At 45.4% G+C, this 14,713-nt stretch overlaps 2 protein-coding genes across 2 annotated transcripts in view; both read right to left on the reverse strand.

The window, feature by feature from the left end:
• Window positions 1–12,359, reverse strand: part of DKK2 (dickkopf WNT signaling pathway inhibitor 2) — a 60,886-nt gene extending 48,527 nt beyond the window's left edge. Inside the window, exon 1 of the mRNA XM_035113453.2 lies at window positions 11,458–12,359. Coding sequence (XP_034969344.1) covers window positions 11,458–11,718 — 261 coding nt within the window. The 5' untranslated portion in view covers window positions 11,719–12,359. The remainder of the gene's footprint in view (window positions 1–11,457) is intronic.
• Window positions 11,879–14,713, reverse strand: part of LOC132592675 (uncharacterized protein K02A2.6-like) — a 37,846-nt gene continuing 35,011 nt past the window's right edge. Inside the window, exon 2 of the mRNA XM_060279129.1 lies at window positions 11,879–12,276. Within this exon, the coding sequence (XP_060135112.1) occupies window positions 11,879–12,276 (398 nt within the window). The remainder of the gene's footprint in view (window positions 12,277–14,713) is intronic.

The raw sequence follows: 14,713 nt of genomic DNA on the forward strand, positions 1-14,713 counted from the left end.
TGATTCCTCAGTGCTTGCAGAGTTGCTCTGTTTCCTAGGAGAGTCATCCGCCTGCCATGCCTGCTTAATGTCCCATACAAAACCCTCATCTCATTTATACACTTTCTCTACCACCATCACCACCACCACAAAATATACATTTTCCCTCTTTTTGCAAGATCTCTTTATTCATTACTCCATAAACCCTCATTTCCTCAGTTGCATACTTGGGTAGATCTCCTAATTCTCTAAAAGAAATAGCAGGAGCTGAGTAGTTTCTTTAACATATTGTCTTCTTCTTAGATGTGAATTCTCAAATCGGTTTTGTCATAATATTTTTCTGGAGAACTTTTAACAAGAACAAAGTATTTTCTGGATGGGTAACTGTTTGCAAAAGAGCTAGAGATAGGACAACAGATTTGTCATTGCCTGTGGTTGTCTGTACTGTGGTCACCATGCAACTACTCAGTGTTGAAAGTTCTAGATGTTGAAAGTTCTGGAACACCATGGACAGTGCAAATGAGTGCTTACAACACAACTGGGGGACGTTGTTTGTGCTGAGGGCCATATTCCCTCCTGGGTAACCTTCCAGGGGCCATATGCTGGTGGTGAGTGGAGTCCGAATCAAAAGTTGGTTGAGCAACTCATGTTTATTTGTTCGCACATCTCTCTCCCTCTCAGACAAGAGGCATTATCGGAGTTCAAAGACTCATTTTTGCTAAAACACTGGATGCAAAGCAAGGCGGGTGAGGGGCATGGCTGAAGATAGGCTGTGAGCTAAGGAGAATCCTAAAGGTCAGATAGAGAGGCCTAGAGGGCCACATTTGGCTCCCAGACCTGAGATGCCCCATCCCTGGTTTATACGATCCAAACTGATGGTGCTGCCAAAGCACTTTGAGCTCCCGGGAGTGGGTGGGAATCTCCAACCAAATACATGTTGACCCATCAACCTCCAGCATTAGGAGGCATCTGCATGTGGAAGTCAAGACGTGCACCTTAAGAGGTCCTGCAACAATGCTTACCAGCAAGACCAGCATCCGTATCTGACATCATAGGGCAGTTTTCATTGCTGCACTTTGATTTCTTTTTCCTGTCTGGGAGTCAAAACAGCACAGGCAGCTGGACCTAGACACCCTTTTAATGTATGCAATGTTCCTAGCCTAGCAATATTCTGGGCCATTGTGGGAAATTAGAAAGAGTAGCCGGAGACCCAGCTAAGAGCTTACTTACTCCATCATCCTGTTTTGCTGAATGGCCAACCCGATGGTTCTGGCCTGTTCTCCCTAAACTAGTATTCAGAGGCATGCTACCTGGAATGCTCCCACAGCCACATGAGAACATCAGAGGAGGAGGCTTACCATATGACACCTTGCCCAGTGCCCTCTTCAAAGTGAACAGAGGAAGCTGCCTTATATCGGGTAGGACCATTGGCCAATCTAGCTCATTATTGCCTAGACTAAGTATTGTAGACTCTGCACTGCCTCTTTCAAAGAAGGATCTCTCCCAGTCATACTTGGAGATGCCGAGGAATGAACCTTTTACTTGCAAAGCAGATGCTCTACCATGAAGCTGTGGTTAGGTGTCAATTCTGGAAGCAACATTCTACTAGAGAGAGATGTACAGGGAACTTTCTCCCTAGAAAATGCTATTGATCCCATGGGAAAAGTCAATCAATGCTACAGCCAATGGGTGGGGTTTGCAGCATGGCAGGATTCTATAGGGCTCTCTCTCCTCCCTACTCCCTCTGCTATCCATCTCTCCCTCTTTCCTTGTCTGTAGCTCCCACTCTCTCACTCAGCATTATAAGATATGGGGAACGGGTTGCAAAACTAATCTATGCAATCAAAGCTTGAAGGCTGTTGTTGTCTATGCCTGTCCCATCACCCAGCCACCCATCCCATTGTGGAATTGCATTCTAAATACGGAGGGCCGTTATACAGGGGAAATCATTATCATACCAATGCTTTCCTAGCTTTGCTGTATTACTGGTTTGAATTACAAGATCATCCAATCAAGGATGCTCTTATCCTGGTGGGTTTTTGTACATGGTTCAGCCAAGTAGGGCTCTGATCTTGACTACAGGCTGGGGCTTATTATAGTAGAGATAATAAAATACATTATGGTATTTTTCCCCCTCTTTCAAGTTGCCATATTAAAAATGCAGTAAATCAAAGGAGCCTCCACATGACAAGATGAAATCCCTGGAAGGAAAAGCGAATAGGAACACCAACAGTAAGCAAGGAAGCTTCATCGTAATAAACACTTAAGACTTTATAAAGCAAAGCACAATGGCAAACAGCTCTCACTGCTCGTCTAGAACTGCAATTGCTTCTGGTTTGCATAGTGAAATTTTTGCTGAGGTCCCATGGTTAAGGATTTGGAATTCTCTGGGTTACTAATTATTTAAGATGCTGTGGTTACATGTTTGGTGTTCAAGAGGGCCTATTATGGCTGTGCCTTCAGGATACTGTGGTCAATTATTCAGTGTTGTACAGATTTATTTGCCCACTGGTATGAAGCCCGAACTAGGGATTCTTCTCGGGATGTGACAAGCTCAGTTTTAATGGTATGCTCCAGCCCAGGGGGGGAAATTGTACACAAAGGACCCAAACAGAAATGTTCTGGTTTGGATTTAAATTCTCCACCCACTGAGCTTCCTTAGAAATCAGAGTGAATAAATAATAATTGCAAAGATAATCAAGTGATTGATAAATGTAAAAGAAGATCTCCGATTATACCCCATCAAAAAACTGCATCGCATATTTTTCTTGGTTTTTACCTAACACTGTCAAAGTCTACAGAGAACTAGCTCTAAGAAGTCAAGATGGGCAATGTTTGGTCATCCATGTTTGGTCAGTTTTTGGACCAAGATTTACACCCCCTGTGCTCTAACTGCTGACCCTCCTGTTTTATCTCACATAGGACACTAGAGTACCAAGGTGACTTACATGCTCCAAAACAATGACTAGGGCACTCAGGACAAATTATGTCAATGGCTCTTCCCATCTCACCCTTCCAGAGTGAGAGAAGAGGCTCAACGGGAACACCAGGCAGGTCAGCTGGCCTGGAAATACCTCCAGAGCATTCAGGAATCCATCGGATTCCATCAGTCTCCCAGGGTGGAGCATCTCAAGAAGTGCCCCACCATTGAAGAGTGGAGTAGCTGCGTTCAGCCCAGACCTCAAATTTAGAATTGATTGCTATAAATTAAATAGAAATACAATGTGTATCACCCTAGTGGGGAATACATGACCAGGTGATCTGTGAGCCTGTTCAGTCTGCTGTCCAGGTGCTGATCTTAAGACCGCTGCTCTCTTCTGATTCTGTATTACTAAACCAGAATTAAATCAGATTGTTGTCTGTAAAGAAAGACGCACAGGTACCCTACTTCAAATGCAGCCCTCCATAATATCATACGGTGGGGGTGTGATTTAAAGCACAAAAGGAATGTACAAGCAAAAGTTCTGGTCCCTCCCCACCAGGACTGCCTGAGGTGAAGTCCTCACCCTTCCACCTCTAGAAGCTGACCAGATTGGGAGCTCATTTATGCTTCAGTTGCAATGAGACAGTGTCCTCAACTGTATCCAAGGGCTGCAGGCTTGCTTAGAGGGTGAAGGGCATGGCAGGTAGCATGCACACACTCTCAACAACCTGAAGCAAATGCCTCATTTGCCCAATGGTGGTGCCAACATTTCTCTCCCAGCTTGGGTAGCGTCCACTATCAAACTTGGCGGCATGAAAAGTGACTTTTGAGGACAGGTGGCAGAGGTAACAGAAGCAAAGCAGGGGGTGCAACACTCCCCACCCAAGCACCCTTTTGGCATATTAATCATATCCTGCACACTCTGCTTGTGGTAGAGCACAGGAAGTTGCCGTAAGCCACATCAGACCATTGGTCCAGCTTACTCTAAATAGCTTTTGCTCTGCAGGATTTCAGAAACGAGTCTCTCTCCTGGGACCTCGTACCACTGAGCAATGCCCATTCCCCAGAGTGACTGGGGCAGAGTTACACTGGAACACATTGTGCTGTCCTGCTGACACACAAGTTTCAGCCATTGCAGGGGGTTGGAATAGATGAGCCTTGAAGTCCCCTCCAACTCTATGATTCTAAGTTTTGTGACTAAGGAATCAGTGCCCAGGCTGGCACTTCCTTCAGGACAACCTGATGGTTCTCTGTTGTCAAGAATCAGGAGGAGGACGCTTGAAAACCTTCACTGGATTCTGGCAAGAAAATCAAAGCACTGTGTAATGGAGCACATCGCTTGCCAGGAAAAAGAAGAACCACAAGTCCAGTCTCTAGACCAGCTGTGCAAAAACTCAGGCCTTTTTCTTTTCTTTTCAAAAATAGGCATGGCTGGAGCACATGTTATTTTTCAAGGTGTATGCCTGGATTGCAAAGTTAACACCTAAAAATGTAACGTTTGGATATGACAAGCAGGAGTTTGAAAACTCTTGCATCGTACAGATACACCTTCTAGAAAGCCACAGTTGAGTGCAGCTCCCTGTTGTGTATACACTTGTTGGGAAACCCATGTGTCTCATTGCACACGGCCATAGCTGCCAAGTTATCCCTTTTTTAAAGGGATTTTCCATTATGCTGAATAGGCTTCCTCGCGAGAAAAGGGAAAACTTGGCAGCTATGCACACGGCATGAAATGGCCCCCACACATTTGTGTGCAGCAGGAATGCAAACTGTAATGGAATGCACTACAGATTTTGGCCTGCTCTGATGTGGATTAGCAGTAGCAAATCACATGGAAAAACTGCTGTTCTGGACACACCCTAACAGTGCAGTCCTTTCCACGTCTACTCAGAAGGAAGCCCCATTGAGTTGAATGGGGCTTACTTCCAAGAAGGTGTGCACATAAGATTGAATCCTTTATTTATTTATGAGGTATTTTGAAGGCAAATTGATTAATCGGTTTAACCCAACACACACTGAACCCTGTTCTTTTGTGTAGCCTGGAATCATTTTTAATGTGCAGGGCAGAATCATCCCAACTGCACTCCATTAATTTACAGTGGGATCACTTTTTGTAGCTTTCTAATAGCTACAAGTAGCAAACAAAGCCATGTTATCCCATTCGTTTTGTGCATTTGCCTCTTTTTCCAAAGTTACTCTCTCTCTCTTTATGAAAGGAGGGAACCGTCTTAGAAACTAATCATATCAAAAAAATAAAATGTCATAAAGGAAAAGGAAAAGAAAGCAGGCAGAGAGAGAGAATGAAGAGAGAGAAAAGGAAGCCTTGTTCTTTTAACAGAGTTTTGTGTTCCTCCAAACAATATTTTGTAGTCTAAACAAGTCAGGGAGAAGTACTAATCTAATAAAGGTTTATTTAAAACAAAAAAATATTTGACTGTTATGTGCTAATTATTTAGGATATATGAAACCACTCTTCTTAAAGGCAAGACTTCTAGCTTTGAAACCGTTAATACCATCAAAGCAAATGATCAGCTGAAGAAGAAAATCATTATCAGTTCATAACAGAATAATGACTGCAGATACTTGCAGGGTTAAACATACTGGCCACAATTAAATTTGAAGGAGTGTCAAGCCAGACAAGGATGGCACCCAGGAATACCTAAGGGTGCACCCCCAAAACACAGATCTCAGCCACAGTACATTAAAGTCTGGTCTTTATAGCATAGATTAAATAGTTGCTCATATAATAAACACTTTCGCTACTCCTTGGCTCCTCCAAACTAGACTTTCTAGTCTGTCTGTAAAACTTACTCCCCATAATTCTGTAGGTGACAATGAATTCCCTGTGTCCCATCACAGGCTCTCCCTCTTGCCATGGGCAACTCTGGAAATGTCCTTTGCATAAGAGGAGCCTGCTGGATGGCTCTCCTAGTCCAGCATCCTGTTCTCACATCTCAGCACGAGAAAGCTTCATGCTCCCGTGGTTTCCAGCAACTGGTACTATTCAGAAGTACTGCTGTTCCAGCTGTGGAGGCAGAGCTTAACCATCATGGCTAATAGCCTTCGATAGCCCTCTCCACCAATTTCTCTAATCCTCGTTTAAATCCCTCTAGGTTGGTGGCCACCACTGCCTCCTGTGGGAGTAAGTTCATCGTTTTAACCATGCACTGTGTGAAGACATATTTTATTTTCACTGTCCGGAACAGGCCCAAGCAGAGTTTGTCTGAGGCCTGGGGCAGCAGGAGTCTTGTTAGAATAAGGTTATAAACTCTTGGCATGATGGCGTAAGTCCAAAAGGCTCCTGGCAGGGCCCCCCCCCACCCAGTTTAACTCTCCACGGCCTGGGGACAAGTGTACCTGGCTGCCCCTGGCACACACTCTGCATGGACCTGGTCCTGAATCTTCCAACATTCAACTTCTTTGGATGCCCACGATTTCTAGTGTTATGAGAGAGGAAGAAAAACTCCTCTCTACCCACTTTCTTCATGCCATGCAGAATTAAAAAAACTTCCATCACGTCACCTCCTAACTAAAAGAAATCCCAAATGGTGCAACCTTTCTTCATAGAGTTGCCCGCCTTTTTCTTAACCTTCCAGGCTTCAGAACTACGACTTCGAGGAAATAAACCCAACTGATTTCGGCAGAACTTACTTTCAAGTAAGTGGTCTGTGTGATTAGGCAAGTCATGTTAACAAGGCATAATAAAAATTGATGCATTGTTTAATCATTCTAGCCCCCTCCTGCTTTCCGCTCTGTTGTTATAAGTTGCTTCATAGCAGAGATAAAGGGATAGCTTACATATTTAGCAGAAACAAATGGTTATGTTCTTTCCGGACTGTGTGGTTGCAGGCTTCAGGATAATGTCTAAATGCTCTCTCTGCACACTGAAAAGCAGCATGTCAAGGAGAAAATTCCCTGCACATAGAAAGACAGGAAAGCAAGGAGAAAGTGGAATGAGCTTTTCTACTGGCATGCTAGGTTTGTAGGTACCGGGGGGGGGGTATTCATCGGAGGAGAAGCTTTCAGGCTTCTCCATTGTGTTTTCCATCTATGGAAGTGGTTCTCAAACGTTTTTCTCTGGGCCACACTTTCAGAATAAAATTTTGCTCGTGCCACACCAATTTTTCCATTGATAAGAAATACTCTGGAAAACAAAAAGAAACAGCTCCTAGCCATGCTTGATTTACAACACAGAACACAACTACTTTATAATATGACCATGGGACATCCAGGAAGGATAAAACAATGCAGCTATATAAGAACATGAATCATTCACAAAATATAAACGAGCCACTTAGATATGTACCGTAAGTATATAACAACTCAGTGAGTTTGACTGCCCTTGAATCTTCCCGCCATGCTTGCCATCCTCTCTTGCCACACCAGAGTGATGCGCCACACCCAGCCGGTCAGATAGATAGGCAATACTGTACAGTTTTAAAATAAAGAAAGAAATGAAATAAATAATACCCCACCTGAAGCCTTTTGTGGAAGAGTCCAGACTTTGCCACTTGCTTTTGTTGGGTGAACTGACCCCAGTTTACATCAATGATAGGGAGATCCAATACCATTTGCTAGAACCTTTGTTCGCTGTGTGAAACCCCAGTTTCAAAACAGCACTGACTTGAACAGTGTTTCCTTAGGAGTGGAACGCGTTTGAAATTATCATATAAATCATAACGTTTGGCGATTGTTATGTACTAAAGTTTTCTTGCATGGCATTATTTTAAACCTAACGGCTGTGGATGCTGTATTGTACATTAAAGGCGACTTTTGCATCATCTTTTTAAACCGAGCAACCCTGGTTGCTGCATAAAGGCAATTGTATACAGCAGTGAAGTTGTGAGATGATAAAATATCAGCAACTGCAACAAGCAAGGAATCTCAACTTGAAAGGAAAAGATGCTACAGTTTTCACTTATCATCTAAATGGAAGCTCTTCAAGGATCTATCAAGCAGATCAAGGATGTTTGTATATTCCCCCCATTCCATGATTCAGCTACTTAACTTACACATTAAAACTCTCTTGATAGTTAATCTGCTTCTTCTCAGGCTGTTTTACTCTCACGGTCCCATGATGGACTAAGGAGTGCAATCAGTCAATTTCCCTTAATTTAGTGGACCTTTTGTATTGTTAAATGCATTCTTCCTTTCCGTTGTCTGCATTTATAACTATTTCAAAATAAAATCCCAGGCAAAATCAAAAGGAAAAGTGTTTGCAGGAGTTCATTGAAGGCAAGGCTTTTGCCATCCTCCTCATTTTAGTAGCGAATGAGTTTTCCACTACTCTTGTGGAACTTCATCAAACTGCATGTCATGTAGTTCTAATCTAGGTCTTATTATTTGACCCTTTAAAATCGTGTTCAATGGCATCCCAGACATTGACTTTCAGAGAATGATAAGTCAGTGAATAAACAGAATGAAAAGCAACCTTGGCCGTAGCTCTTACTTCTGTCCCAACTACTGTGATGTACTGGATATTTGTTATCATGCATACTGTAAATAATGTACAGGGTGCATAACATTCCTTCATTGCAGGGGGTTGGACTAGATGACCCTCATGGTACCTTCCAACCTTACAGTTCTATGATTCTAAGTGAGGGTAAGGCTAAGATGGAACTTTAGAGAGGGCTTGGCTCAAAATTAATTATCAGTGAAGAGCTTAAAGGGAACAAGCGATATTTTAGGTAGACCTCGAATGGCAGGATTTTCAGGTAGCAAAGCTAGAATTTTCTTTTGTCTGGCCCTGAAGATTCTGGGCAGATGGACTGAGTCATGCTGGATCAATGGACTGACTCTGTATAATACCGCTTACAATATTCATAAGTCATTTGCTGAATGTAAAGGAGATCGATCCAACCACATGGGGCAGCATGGTATAAGGCATGGAGATAGAAATGGAAGAGGAAAAGGGAGGGGGATGGCTCAATGACTTTGTGATGGAATAAGCAAGACCCTCTTTATTTTATTGGGGTTTTTTATTTTAAAAAACATACTTTATTGGAAACCCCACTGGGAGAAAATCCTATCAATATAGTGCATATTATTAGGGAGGTACAAGATCAAACTATTTTTGAACTACCTGTGTTTGCTACCTTATCCACCAATGAAGCAGAACCCTTCCAAAGCAAACGATCACAAATACATGGTGACAACTTCATTCACTGATCTAATGTAACTGTCTATAGTCTGGGCTAAATTCCAGCATTGTTTTCCGACATTCTCAATGGGTAAAAATAAACAAACAAGCCAGAATGCTCGTTAATTCTCCCATTAGCTAGCATTACAATCCCTCATGGCAGAATTGCCTGTCTCCACTTACTATCCGTCTTAAATCCAAGGCTGGCGGAAGATTCCTTCCTTGAAGATGCCACTTTGTCAATTATACTCCACGGGGCTGAGTTGTGAATGGTAGCACATAGAATAATAGAATTCTTGGCATATGCCTGTCAAGCCATGTTTCATACCATCCCATTAAAATGTAATCTGCTGTAACATCTTTTTGTTAACACCTTTAACCGAAGGGTTTGCAGTTAACAGAATGAGGGAAAGCGGTCAAAATTCAGACAATGGATCTGTGACTCACCCCCTCCCCAAATATTATATATTTTCCTACCTGGTAACCACATATTCCGTCATAAACTGTTACCGTACATCCTATTATTCAGAAGGTACTGTTAAAATGTTAGGAGAGCCCGTCACTTGGTCAGCAAATGAAGCGACTTAGCAAACAATTGATGGTTGACTGAATCTTAGCAGTTCAGTTGCTGCACTGTCTGTCTCCTTGTGGCGCATATCAAACAGTCTTACCTTAGCAGCCAAACACTGTCTGGGCAGACCACCAACAATACACAAATGTCTATGGGTTTGGGGTGTTTTTTGTAGAATGCAGAGTTATTCAACTTATTCAAGTCAGGAGGCAAGGGGAGAAACCCCACGACTCAATATGAGCACAATGTCCCTAATAATCTCCTGAGTATCAGGAAGATGGGACAGGAGTAAAAGAAACCTTATTGTCAGGCAAACTGGATGGGGTACCACCCAGTTAGCACCTCCTCTGTGCTTACCACACCAGGTATGGAAAAAAACAACTACAATGCCAACTTCCATTATGAATGTCTAAGGGCCAAAACAGACATGGTGCAAGAGATCCATTTTCAGATCTCCACACTTAAAAATAAATAAATTAAAAACAGCTATTGGGGTGTGTGCAAATTGCACCAGGGCTTAGAGAGGTGAAAGCAGTAGCAGCTATTATGGAGGGGAGCAGATAAAATGCTCACTCATCCGGTTCCACTGTCCCACTCATTTCCCTTTCCCCTCAGTTTGGGTAGATCTGATCACAGATCTCCAGTTACCTTAGTTTTGACACCCGAACCCTGGCTAGCAACTGATCTGGTGGTGTGGGGACACTTCAGTAGTGGAATGGAGGGTAGAGTTTGCAGCTCCTGCCACACACACACACACACACACACACACACGCACACACACACACGGCAGATAAATTAGAAACAAGTCTTCTTTCCACAGCCACTAATGTCTTTCTTACTGTTGAGTGTATGTGGTGGAGATTTGTTCTGTCAGGGAGCTGAATTTGATTCCTGCGCTCTCCAGCTATGGACCTCTATTATGAGAGTGAGCATTGATGCCCTTATCCTCACTTAGGAGAGCAACAACTATTCTCCTATAATTGGAGACACGTTTATATCCTGATCCTTAAGCGCTTAGCAATCAGTCCCACTGATTTCAATCAAGCCGGCTTAGGATCACTGTCTTACAATGTTCTGGTTTCATGCTGAACTTTGCATTTTTGCACCTCTGCCAACTGGATGCACTAATGTCACACAACAAATAGCAAAACAATGAAAAATTATCATTCTTCCTAGTAGCGCCCACTGTTTCTACTACTGTGTAAAATGTAATACATCTCACATTTCCTCCATGGAGCAGAAGGCAACATTCATGAGTCCCACTCTCCTCCATTTTACCTTCACAACACCCCTGCGAAGTGTACTATTTGTGCACACACACAACAGAGAGAAAACACTGTGCTAGGGGCTGTACAGGCTCGGCAATCATTACTCTGTTGTCATGTTTTCTTATTTCTTTATCTTTGGGCTGCATGCAGTGCAAGTCCTACGCAGAGTAGGCCCATTCAAATCAGCCAAGTATTTTAAGTCCATTAATTTCAGTGGGTCTACTCTGAGTAAGACCAGCATTTTGCTACAACCCATTCTTAGCTAGAGATCCCAAGACAAGAGACCCTCCATGTTCAAGAGCAGTATATCTCTGAATGTTGTGGACGGACCTGAGAGGGGAAGGAGCTCCTCCTAATCCTGAAACTGGTGTTTGTTTTTAAGAAAAGAGGGTTAGAGCTAAGTTCCTGAAGCATCGTGTGGGCTGATACAGAGCAGTTTGGTCGCAAGCAGAGGAAGGCAAGGATGGTATCCTACCGAGAAAAGAAAAGAGAGAGAGAGAGAGAGAGAGAGAGAGAGAGAGAGAGAGAGAGAGAGAGAGAGAGAGAGAGAAGCAAGCAGGCAAGGATGGCTTCCTACCTCGCCTTGCCGGTGATAATGCTTCAGCCCCTTGCCCCCCTGGCCCAAGATTTTGCCCTTCTTGCTGCTCCCGAGAGCCAATCCTTGGTGGAAGGTGGTCGACCTGTTGGTGGTCGCCTGCGTCGGCGTCTCGCCCATTAGCGTGGACTTGATAGAGTTCACCTTGGTGCCGTCTAGCTGGGAGCTCTCCACCACCAGGAGCGCGGCTAGGAAGAGTAGAGGGCGCGACGTGGAGAACTGATTCCAGCTCAGCATGATCATCTCCCCTCGCCCCAGAAAGGAAGGCTGACGCTTCTTTTCCGGGGTTTGGGGGTGGGGTGTGGGTCTTGTTCTTGCCTTGACTGGTGCGTTTTATATAGATATTTCAAAGCACCTTCTGCTTCTTCTATTGCATCGCGATGTTCTTCTCATTCACGGAAGCTCAGGCGATGCACATCAAAGTCCCCCAGATGGCATTTTGGAAAAGACTCCGAGGAGCTTGGCGCGAGAAGCGCTCCCTGGAGGGGGCGGGCTGGCGGGTGGCTCGGTCCTTGCGGCAGCGGCTGCGCTTCTGGAGAAGGAGTGAGCGAAAGGAAGGCAGTCCCTGCTCGCCGCCCGCCTGCTCCGCCTCTAGCTGCAGATGCTGCCGGAGCAGCCCGCGGGGCGAACTCCAAGGCGACCCGCTCCCGGTCGAGGCAAGGCTGGCTGACCGGACAGGCTTAGCGCCCTCTCGCTCGCGCTTCCGTCGGGGAAAAGGGGACACGCTCGCCTCCTTCCCGCTTGCAGTTAGCTGGTCCCGGACATCCCGAGGGGAGGCCAGGAGAAAGTCCTGGGTGGGTGCTGGGGGAGAAGGACCCAGCGCGCCTGGCCGGGCAGAGGTTGATTCAAGCGCCTCGTCCGTCCCGTCGGTCCGCGCTCCAGCCCTGTCCCCGGCAACTCGCCTAGCTCTCCTCCTACCCCCTTCGCTTTTATAGCTTCCCCAGGCGCAGTTTTCCCTCCGCCCCCCAAAAGCCGAGCCGAGTTGACAGGGAGGGAAGCTGACTCATACGCCCTCCTCTCTCCCACTCCCCACATCTCCTCCCAAGTCCCACCCGGCGCCTTCCTCCTGCTCCTCCTATCGAGCCCTCGGAGTACAGAAGGAATAAATAAAACGGTCTGCCCTTGTCTCTGTCCGTGTCTAGAGTGCCTTCCCGCCTTCGCACTCATCTCTGGTGCGGACTTTCTTCCTCCTACCCCGGAAAAAAAACCCTTTCTTTTCATACCGTAGTAAGAGGGCTTTTAGGGATGTTAGAGCCCTCCTTTTCTTTTGGAAATGGAACCCCCCGCCTCTCAGAAATGTTGGGGACCGGTCAGGATTGCCAGGCGTCGGAAGGAACACAAAGCTTCCCCGCTTTGCACTCAGAGCTCTGTGCGAGACCGGAAGCCTGCGAACCTTCGACACAATGTTTTGCTCAATAGGGTTTTCTCGTCGGCGAACACACTGCACAGTTTGCTCCGGAATCCGAAACGCATGGGGTGGGGGTGAGGATTTTTCTAGTTGCGCTTAAACTGTTAGGCGTCTGGCGGCACTTGAGAAACTCATGGGTTTGCCTGGCGCATTTCATAGTACTATATATACCTTATTCTTTGGCGATTACTCGCCATATAGATATGGAGGGAGGTGTGTGTGTGTGTGTGTGTGTGAGAGAGAGAGAGAGAGAGAGAGAGAGAGAGAGAGAGAGAGAGAGAGAGAGAGAGAGAGAGAGAGAGAGAGAGAGAGCGCTTTCCTCATTCTGAATTTAGGGAGTCAGACCAGACCTCCATGAAATACAAATGATATAAGTCTGTGCCATTATTCTGCAACCTTTAAAATGTATCCAAGTTTAAGCAACGGGGCAGTTCACATCAGCAGGACTTGGCAGTATTGCTCTCATTACACCTGATATTGCATATTTCGATATCAACCACCAACCGAGGCTCGCCAGTCATACATGCCGGGCAAAGTTCGCTCTGGCCCTGCGAAGCTTTCGTTGCGATCAAATCTGCTGGCCACCAAACTCCTTGTAGCTGTTTCCTGCTGCAGCAGAACCGACGGGACTGGGTCTTGTCCCTGACGCCAGAGGAGACCCTTTTATTGCTTTTATTGCTGGATACAGCCAAGCTGAGCCTCTCTCCCCACTCCAACTCGATGCCTGAACAGAACCCACCACCCATGATTTCAAATCCATCAAAATATTTTCCCCTTTCTTGGCTGAGCTGAAATTCAAAACGCTTCCATTCTTTGCTTTAGCGGGCTTGCATGGATCAGGTTGAGGAGCCCTCGTGAGAAAGTTATCTCAGTGCCCCATGGGCATATATTAGATTTAGTATATCCCCGACCTGCATTGCAGGGGGTTGGACTAGATTTCCCTCGGATCCCTTTCACATCTTAAATTCTATGATTCCTTGAGCTCTTATCCAAGGAGAGCTCTCCCATCCAGGCAGGCAGGGCTTTCTGCATGTGCTCAGAGAAACACACCTCTCTCAGAGCCTGGACGATCTCATGCTACAGCACCCTTCTAATTTTGGTACTTGGAAAAAATAAACCCTGGTCCCCTCTATCTCTTGCTTCGCGAAACATCTTGTCTGATAAAGAGTTCTGGAAAGCTTGTCTCGCTTTCTGTGGCATGTTTGGCTGGTGAACTTCGGATTTTGGAGTTTCCGCTTGTTTCACGTGTACCAAGGTTGGGTCTAAGGTAGCAAAAGATACTGGATCTCTGAAAGCCGAGGACAGTAGTTCCAAGTCACATTTGCCCAGAGCTATAACTCTGCGCTCCTTCTCCATCCGGTAAGCAACTGTAGGGTAGTCCCAACAAATATAATAGACTCCGCAGTCCAAGGGGGTTGAGGCCAGAGGGACCATTGGACTGACCTGCCTGCGTGCTGTAAGTTCTTTCCTCTTCCTCTCTCTCAAAATATCTTTACAGGCAGGGACGGTGGAGTGGTTAAGACTGTCGGACGAGGATCTGGGAGACAAGGGTTCAAATCCCGCCGGGCCATAGAGCTCCCTGTTTGTCCTTGGGCTAGTCACTGCCTGTCAAGTCGACCTACCTCAAAGGTTTGTTGTGGGGATAAAATGCGGAGGAGGAGAAGCGTGTACACCACCTTGAGCGCCTTAGAGAGAGAAAACGAGATATAAATGCAATAAATCAATAATAATAAATGTTCTAAGAGATTACTCTCCTTGCGATTCCGGAGGAGGGCAGGGAAGGGCAGCCTTCATCCTTCATCTGCTTTCTTTTTTACTAGATTCCCCCAA

The sequence above is a fragment of the Zootoca vivipara genome, chromosome 9, assembly GCF_963506605.1.
Source record: "Zootoca vivipara chromosome 9, rZooViv1.1, whole genome shotgun sequence".
Classification (NCBI taxonomy): Eukaryota; Metazoa; Chordata; class Lepidosauria; order Squamata; family Lacertidae; genus Zootoca; species Zootoca vivipara.